At 39.7% G+C, this 9668-nt stretch overlaps 1 protein-coding gene across 1 annotated transcript in view; it reads right to left on the bottom strand.

Annotated features, from left to right (window-relative positions):
- Nucleotides 1-289: 289 nt before the first annotated feature.
- GPSM2 (G protein signaling modulator 2) overlaps nt 290-9668 on the bottom strand; it is a 49122-nt gene continuing 39743 nt past the window's right edge. The window contains 1 exon segment of the mRNA XM_007449335.1: nt 290-529. Within this exon segment, the coding sequence (XP_007449397.1) occupies nt 290-529 (240 nt within the window).

The following is a 9668-nucleotide window of genomic DNA, read 5'->3' on the forward strand; positions in this document are numbered from 1 at the left end:
ACAAATACTAGGTAAAGGAATCTAACAAGTTGCGGAAGAACATAATCCCAAGCAGTAATCACAAAAGTTGATGAAGCACCTTTTAAGACACCTCTACCCTGAAACAAATGTCCAGAGGAATGTTAATACTATGCTATCAAAGGTTAAATATTTACATCATGCTAAAAACATTTTTAAGCTCAGTACAGTGCTATAATTTCTCCTTTGAAGGAAAAAAGTAATAGATTGAATTTTCCTGCAGTGTTCTGAAAGGAAATAAGGTCGCTTTAAAAAAGATATTCATTGTATACTAGTGGTTTGCTTATTTTTTTCCTGAATTTTCAAGTTCCAACAGAGCATTACTCTGCAAAAGGTCCTTCGGTCCAAATTCAGTGTCTCTGTTTTGATCTCTTTGTAAAAGAACTCTCTGTTCATCCATTCTTTTTGCTTGAGACCGTAAAATAAGGCTAAAAAAGTCTTCATCTGGTACTGTTGGTCCCTTTGTGGCAGCAGGTGGTGGAGCGCATCTTTGATCATCTAATCTGGATCCCTAAAAATTTACAAGAAAGAGATTAAAATACAAACACTGCAGGAAAGGAGAGCACCAAGGTATGTTACGTCTGTCATTCACAATAAGAAAATGTAGCTTTAAACATTTTCTGCCTCTTAGAAGTTTACTCAATCTTTAGACCTGAAACCTAGTAAGATCTTTTATTTGAAATGACTTATATAATCAGAGCATAACAAGTATTGTGTATAACAAATATGAAGCCATAGCTTCATGGCTTTGGTAAGATTAGTTAAGATGCAAGGTCACCTATGTCTAAGATTATAATCTTACTGTAATAGGCATCACCAAATACAACATACCAAATCCTTAGGAATATCATGTGAGGTACAAAAACCCTACATCACTACCTTATAAATACTGTCTTCGGCCAAGGGTCAGCAAACTATAACCCACTGCCCACTGTTTTTTTAAACAGTACTTTCATTTCAATACCACGCTTGTTTGTTTATGAACTGTGTATGGCTGTTTGCCTGCTACAAGGGCAGAGTAGAGCAGTTGCAACAAAGGCCATAGGGCCCCGAAAAGCCTAAAATATTTTCTCTGGCCCTTTACGGAAGAAGTTTGCCTACCCTTGTCTCAGGCAATAAAATCTGTTAAGGAAATAAATAACCCAGAGTGAATTTTTCCTTCAAGTTCTGATTTACAACTCTTATTTTAGAAGTACGTTAGAAATGTTTTTGATCAAATGAAAGCACTTAGAAGTCTACAGGACAGTGTCTGGTATTGTAACTCAAGAATATTAAGTAGAAGTGTGATGGCTGACATCAGAGTGCCCCGTGTTGCTAGGCACTGTGCACTAACACGCCCGAGCGTTTAACCCCACCGCCCAGTGAGGGTGCCGTGGCTGCCCGGATTCCTAGTCAGCGCCATCCATCCACCCTCCACACACACCTGCTTCACTCTTCATCATCTCTCCCGTCACAATTCGTGGTCATTTCACTGTCCTCTAAGTCTACCCAACACTCAGGCGCTTCAGTTCCTAGACCTCCCCTCCTCTAGTGTTTCATCCTTGCCCTCTGCCTTATCCAATAGCCCCCATGGTCAGAAGCCAGACACAGTCATTCTCAATAACTGCACCGTCTTTGAAATCATGATTTTAAAATATCTCATGTTGACCACAGACTCCTATTTTTCCAGATCAAGCTCCCCAGTACTACCCCCCAGTAAATCATTTTTTTAAAAACTGAGGTAAAATAAATATAAAATTTACCATTTTAACCAATTCTAAGTGTACAGTTCAGTATCAGGTACATTCATATTGTGCAATCATCACCACCATCCATCTCCAGAACTTTTTTCATCTTGCAAGACAAACTCTAAACCTATTAAACAACAACTCCCCATTCTCCCCTCTCTCCAGCCTCTGCAACCACTGTTCTACCTTGTCACTGTTAATTGGACCACTCTAACTAGCTCACATGAGTGGCATCAGAGTATTTGTCCTCTTGTGACTGCATATTTCTCAGCATCCATGTTGCAGCATGTTTTTAAGGCTGAAAATATTCTACTGTGTATGTACACCACATTTTGTTTATGCATTCATCTGCTGATGGACACTTGGGTTGCTTCCACCTTTTGGCTGTTGTGAATAATGCTGCTATGAATATGGGTGTACAAATATCTGTTCATGTCCCTGCTTTCAATCATACCTAGAAGTGGGACTGTGTATGATAATTCTGTTTTTACCTTTTTGGGGAACTGCCGTACCGTTTTCCATAGCAGCTGCACCATTTTATATTCCCACCTGCAGTGCACAAGGGTCCCAATTTCTCCATATCTACACCAGCATTTGCTATTTTCTGCATTTTTTGGTTTGTTTTGATAGCCATCTTAATGGGCGTGAGGTGGTATCTCACTGTGGGTTTTTTTTTTTTTTTTAATTCGGTTGCACCAGGTCTAAGTTGTGGCATGTGAACTCTTAGTTGCGTCATGCATGGGGGATCTAGTTCCCTGACCAGGGATCGAACCAGGCCCCCTGCATTGGGAGCATGGAGTCTTATCCACTGTGACACCAGGGAAGTCCCTCATTGTGGTTTTGATCTACATTTCTCTAATGATTTGTGACGTCAAGCATCGTTTCCTGTAATTACTGGCCATTTGTATATCTTCTTTGGAGAAATATCTATTTGGGTTCTTTGCCCAATTTTGAATCAGGTTTTTTGTTTTTGAGCTTTTGGAGTTCTCTATATTCTAGATTAATCTTTATGTTATATGATTTGCACATATTTTCTGTGGGTTGCCTTTTTGCTTTGTTGATGGTGTCCTTTGATCCATGAAAGTTTTAAGTTTTCGTGAAGTCCAATTTGTCTTTTTTTTCTTTTGTTGCCTGTGCCTTTGGTGTCGTAACCCAGAAACCATAGCCAAATCCAAAGTCATGAAGCTTTCCCCTTACATTTTCTTCTAAGAGCTTTATAGTCTTTTAGCGCTTATATTTAGGTCTTTGATCCACTTTGAGTTAATTTTTGTATATGGTATTAGGTAAAGGTCCAACTTAATTCTTTTGTATGTGGATATCCTGTTTTCCCAGCATCAACTGTTGATAAGACTTCCTTCCATATTGAATGGTCTTGTCACCCTTGTTGAAAATTGTTTGACAGTATATGAGAGTGTTTATTTCTGGGCTGTCTGTTCAATTCCATTGGGTCTCATCATGCTGGTATCACACTGTTTTGATTACTGTAGCTTTGTGATAAATTCTGAAACCAGGAAGTGTGAGTCCTCCAACTTTGTTCTTCTTGTTCAAGACTGTTTTGGCTATTTGGGTTTCCTTGAGATTCTATATGAATTTTAGGATGGATTTTTAAATTTTTGTAAAAAAGCATCACTGCAATTTTTGATAGGGATTGCATTAACTATGTAGATCACATTCTGGGTGGTACTGACTTAAAAAATTTTTTTTTCACTTTATTAAATAATTGTCAGACCAGTATACTGGTCTGACCATTCCGTCACACTACCCCACAAATGAGGAGTGATGGGATTATGTCAGGTGTCAAAACAGTATTGACTTTTTAACAATCTTAAGTCTTCCAGTGGGAGGGACTTATGTCATATTTAATTTCTTTCAGAAATATTTTGTAGTTTTCACTGTACAAGTCTTTCACCTTCTTGGTTAATTCCTAAGTATTTTATTCTCTTTGATGCTATTGTTAAGTGGAATTGTTTTCTTAATTTCCTTTTTGGACTGTTCATTATTAGTGTATAGAAACACAACTGATTTTGGATGTTGATCTTGTAATTTTCCTTCTTAGTTCTAATAGTTTTTTGGTGAAATCTTTAGGATTTTCTACATATAAGACCCTGTCATCTACAAACAGATCATTTTACTTCTTTTCCAATTTGGCTGCCTTCTGTTTCTTTTCCTTGCCTAACTGGCTAGAACTTCCAGTACTGTGTTGAATATAAGTGGCAAAGTGGGCATCCATGTCTTGTTCCTGATCTTAAAAGCTTTCTCTTTTACCACTGAGTATGATGATAGCTGTGTGTGTTGTTCATAAATGATTTTTATTATGTCATGGTCGTTTCCTACTATTCTTAGTTTTTTTATCATGAAGATGTGTTGAATTTTGTCAAGTGACTTTTCTGCATCAACTGAGGTGACTGTTTTTTTCCTTCATTCTATTAATGTGGTATATTACATTGATTGATTTCCATATGTTGAATCATCTTTGCATTCCAGGAATAAATCCCATCAGGTTATGGCATATAATCCTTTTAATATGCCACTGGCTTCTGGTTGCTAGTATTTTGTTGCTAATTTTTGCATCTCTATTCAAAAAGGATATTGGTCTGTAGTTTTCTTATAAAGTCTTAACTGGCTTTGGTATCAGGGCAATATTTGCCTCATAGAATGACTTTCGAATGGGAAATGTTCCCTTTTTTACAATTTTTGGAATTGGTGTTCTTTAAATATTTGGTAGAATTCACCCATGAAGCCATCAAGTCCAGGGCTTTTCTTTTGTCAGGAGGTTTTTCATTACTGATACAATCTCCTTATGAATTATGGATCTATTTTCTATTTCTTCATGGTTCAGTCTTGGTTTTGTGTTTCTAGTTATTTGCCCATTTCATCTAGATTATCCAGCTTGTTGGCATACAGTCATTCATAGCATTCTCCTACAATTCTTTTTATATCTGTAGAATCAGTAGTAATGTCCCTGCTTTCATTTCTTATTTTAGTAATTTGAACCTTCTCTTTTTCTTAATATAGCTAAAAGTTTGTCAATTTTGTTAATCTTTTCAAAGAACCAACTTTTGATTTTGTTGATTTTCTCTATTTTTTCCTGTTCTCTCTGCCTCTGCTCTAATCTTTATTATTCCTTCCTTCTGCTAGTTCTAAGTTTAGTTTATTGTTCTTTTTCTAGTTCCTTAAGTTGTAAAGTTAGGCTGTTGATCTGTTTTTTTTTTTTTTTTTTTTTTTTTTTTTTTGCGGTATGTGGGCCTCTCACTATTGTGGTCTCTCCTGCTGCGGAGCACAGGCTCTGGACGCGCAGGCTCAGTGGCCATGGCTCACAGGCCCAGCCACTCCACAGCATGTGGGATCTTCCCAGACCAGGGCACAAACCCGTGTCCCCTGCATCGGCAGGTGGACTCTCAACCACTGCGCCACCAGGGTAGCCCGATCTTTCTTTTTTAATGTAAGCATTTACAGCTATAAATTTTCCTGAGCACCGCCTTCACTGCATCCCATAAGTTTTGGTAAATTGTTTTCATTTTCATTAGTCTCTAGGTTTTTTTTTTTTTTTTTAATATTTATTTAGGCTGCACTGTGTCTTAGTTGCGGCACACAGGATCTTCCTTGTGGCACGTGGCATCTTTAGTTGTATCATGTGGACACTTGGTTGTGTGCTGGTGGGCTCTTAGTTGTGGCATGTGGACTTCTTAGTTGCATCACGTGGACACTTAGTTGCGGCACGTGGGTTTCTTTAGTTGCGGCATGCATGGGGGGATCTAGTTCCCTGATCAGAGATCAAACCCAGGCCCCCTGCATTGGGAGTGTGGAGTTTTACCCACTGGATCACTAGGGAAGTTCCTAGGTATTTTCTAATTTCCCTTTTAATTTCTTCTTTGACCCACTGGTTTAACTTCTACAAATTTGTGAATTTTGCAATTTTTCCTTTTGTTGCTTCTAACTTCATCCTATTTTGGTTGGAGAAGATACTTTGTATAGTATCTTAAGATATCTGTTGAGACTTAATTTGTGGTGTAACATATGGTCTGTCCTGGAGAGTGTCCCATACACATGTAAGAATGTGTATTCTGTTCTGTTGTGTATTATTCTAATCTGTTAGATGTAGTTGGTTTATCGTGTTGTTGTCCTCTGTTTTTTCTTATCTTCTGTTTGGTTGTCCTACCCAGTAATGAGTGGGGACTGAAGTCTTTAACTATTATTGTAAAAACTCCATTTCTCCCTTCAGTTCTGTCAATTTTTGCTTTATAGATGTTGATGGTGTGTTATTAGGTAAGTAACTTCAGCATTTCTTGAATCCACTGAGACCACTGCCACTTTTCACTTTCACACCTTTCCTTATGTCCCTTCTTAGACCTGTCTGTTACTAAAAGCACTTCCTGACATTGCTCTCCCTCTCTATCCTATTCTCCTGGCAATACAAAGCTTGATTAAATCTCTCTGCCTCCTTAAGCAGCTGGTTATGACTGGAGAAAATATACAACTACACTGACCAGCCTTAGTTCCATGACTGTGAACCTCAGCACAGCTCAGCAACCCTGTTTTCCCTGATCAGCATGCTTTTAGTTTCTCCAAGTCAACTATACTCCACTTCCTTTTTTTTTTCATAATTACCATGCTCCAACCTCAGTCCCTGCTAAATTGCTCTATTTTTCTTTTATTCATTCATTCATTCATTCATTCATTCAATTTATTCTTTTGGCTGCGTCAGGTCTTAGTTGCAGCACGCAGGATCTTTTGTTGCAGTGTGCAGGCTTCTCTCTAGTTGTGGCAGCACGTGGGCGCTGTAGTTGCACACGGGCTCTCTAGTTCTGGCATGTGGGCTTAGTTGCCCCTTGGCACGTGGGGTCTTTGTTCCCCAACCAGGGATCGAACCTGCACCCCCCCCCCTGCATTGGAAGGCAGATTCTTAACCACTGGACCACCAAGGAAGTCCCTCTATTTCTTTTCTTTTTTTTTTTTTTTTAATTAAGTATAGTTAACTTACAATGTTGTATTAGTTTCTGGTGTACAGCAGAGTGATTCAGTTATACATATTTTCTTCTTCATGTTTTTTTCCATTATGGTTTATTACAATATATTGAATACAGTTCACTGTGCTATACAGTAGAACCTTGTTGGTTATCTATTTTATATATAGTAGTGTGTATATGTTAATTCCAAATTCCTAATTTATCCCTCCCCCTGTCCCCTTTCCCCCCCTTGGTAACCATAAGTTTGTTCTCTATGTCTGTGAGTCTGTTTCTGTTTCATAGATAAGTTCATTTGTATCACGTTTTAGGTTCCACATATAAGTGATATCATATGGTATCTGTCTTTCTCTGACTTACTTCACTTAGTATGATAATCTCTAGGTCCATCCATGTTGCTTCAAATGGCATTATTTCATTCTTTTTTATGGCTGAGTAGTATTCCATTGTATTTATGTACCACATCTTCTTTATCCATTCATCTGTCAATGGACATTTAGGTTGTTTCCATGTCTTGGCTGTTGTAAATGGTGCTGCTACGAACATAGGGGTGCATGTATCTTTTCAAATAAGAGTTTTCTCCAGATAATATGCCCAGGAGTGGAATTACAGGATAATAGGGTAACTCTTATTTTTAGTGTTTTTGTTTGTTTTAATTGAAGTATAATTGGTTTACAGTGTTGTGCCTCTTTGCCCATTTTTGAATTGGATTGTCTTTTTTTTTTTTTTTTTTTTGGCTGTGCCAGGTCTTCGTTGCTGCATCGGGCTTTCTCTAGTTGTGGCAAGCGGGGTCTAACTCTTCGTTGTGGTGCGTGGGCTTCTCGTTGTGGTGGCTTCTCTTGTTGAGGACCATGGGTTCTAGGTGCGCAGGCTTCAGTAGTTGCAGCACGCAGGCTCTAGTAGCTGTGCTACTAGTTGCAGCACGCGGGCTTCAGTAGCTGTGGCGCGTGGGCTCAGTAGTTGTGGCTCATGGGCTCTAGAGCACAGGCTCAGTAGTTGTGGCACACAGGCTTAGTTGCTCTGTGGCATGTGGGGTCTTCCCGGACCAGGGATCGAACCCGTGTCCCCTGCATTGACAGGCAGATTCTTAACCATTGTGCTACCAGGGAAGTCCTATTTTTAGTTTTTTAAGGAACCTCCATACTGTTCTCCATAGTGGCTTTACCAATTTACATTCCTACCAACAGCATAGGAGAGTTCCCTTTTCTCCACACCCTCTCTAATTAGTTAGTTATTATTTGTAGACTCTTTCTTTGATGATGGGATTCTGACCTGTGTGAGGCAATACCTCACTGTAGTTTTGATTTGCATTTCTCTAATAATTAGCCATGTTGAGTTTCTTTTCTTGTGCCTCTTGGCCTCTGTATCTTCTTTGGAGAAATGTCTGTTTAGGTCTTCTGCCTTAAATAGCTCTACTTCTTACTTTGCTAAGAAAATAAAAGCAACCAGAGATAGGGCTTCCCTGGTGGCGCAGTGGTTGAGAGTCCGCCTGCCGATGCGAGGGGCGCGGGTTCGTGCCCCGGTCCGGGAGGATCCCGCGTGCCGCGGAGTGGCTGGGCCCGTGGGTCATGGCTGCTGGGCCTGCGCGTCCGGAGCCTGTGCTCCACAGCGGGAGAGACCACAGCAGCGGGAGGCCCGCGTACTGCAAAAAAAAAAAAAAGAAAAGAAAAGCAACCAGAGATAATTCCTACTTGCTTTTAGCTCCAAATCTGTACACATATACTCTGTTTTCCTTCTCACCTATGCAAAAACTGTTTTTTATCCTATACTCTTCTGCATCACTGGTTCCCCTCTCTACGTGATCATTCCATCAGCAGACATGCTGTATATTAACTCTCAAAATAAGGAAAAACCCACCTATATCCTATAACCCCTCCAACTCATGATTCATTTCTTTGCCTTCCTTTTTTTCTGTGTACTATCTCCCCTTTTACATCTCCCATTTTCTCAACCTACTCAGTCCTTTGCCCCCTCATGCCACTAAAACAAACAGTATCTTTCACAATTATAAATGTTGCCATATCTAGTAGGCTCAGCCATCATCTTACTTAGCTTCTTAGCAGCATCTGACACAGATGAACGTTCCTTAAACACTTTCTTCACTTGGCTTCTACCACACTCTCCAAGTTTTCTTCCAAATCTCTGGCTGATTTCCTTCTTCAGTGGTTCATCTTCCTTTATCCAATTAGTGGTTTTCCAGTGCCCAGGGCTTAGTCTTCCTATTTCCTTATCTATTCTTTATGTAGTCTCTTTCCCAGGGCTTTAATACCAGCTATATGCTGATGACTCCTAGAGTTACTTCTCTCTGGGGCTCCAGGTTTTTATTTTAATAGTGCCTATTCCACTTGAATGTCTAATCAGGTTTCCCACATTTACATATCTAAAGTAAAACTCTTGCTTTTCTCCCCATACCTGTCTCTCCTCTGGTCTTCTCCATTTCAGTAAATGGTACCATCCGTTTACTCAGTTATTCAAGCCAAGAAGGTAGGAATCATCCTTGATTCTCTTTCTCATACCCTCCATCCAGTTTATTAACAGGTCTTGCCAACCAACCATAATTTCAAGTTATATCCCTATTTTGACCACTTATCATCACTGCTCCCACCATGCTAGTCCAAGTCACCAATATGTTTTGTCTTATTACCACATTAGTTTCCTAGCTGGTTTTCCTACTAACAAACACCCTTTGCCACTACATTCTGTCAGTGATGGTCAGGATGATCTCCCAGAACCCTCCATGTCTTCCTATCACATCTGGAACACAAGACCTCATCATGGCCTACAAGAGCCTATATGATCTAGGCACTGATCACTTCTCCATCCTCATCCTGTAGCACTTTCCTCTACCCTTTACTCACTCTATACCAGTCACACTACACTGGCCACCTTGCCATTCCTTGAACTTGCTAAGCTTCTATATCCAAGAGGGAACTTGCTGTCTCTGCATGGAACGCTCTTC

This window comes from Lipotes vexillifer, unplaced genomic scaffold (assembly GCF_000442215.2).
Source record: "Lipotes vexillifer unplaced genomic scaffold, Lipotes_vexillifer_v1.1 scaffold393, whole genome shotgun sequence".
Taxonomy (NCBI): Eukaryota; Metazoa; Chordata; class Mammalia; order Artiodactyla; family Lipotidae; genus Lipotes; species Lipotes vexillifer.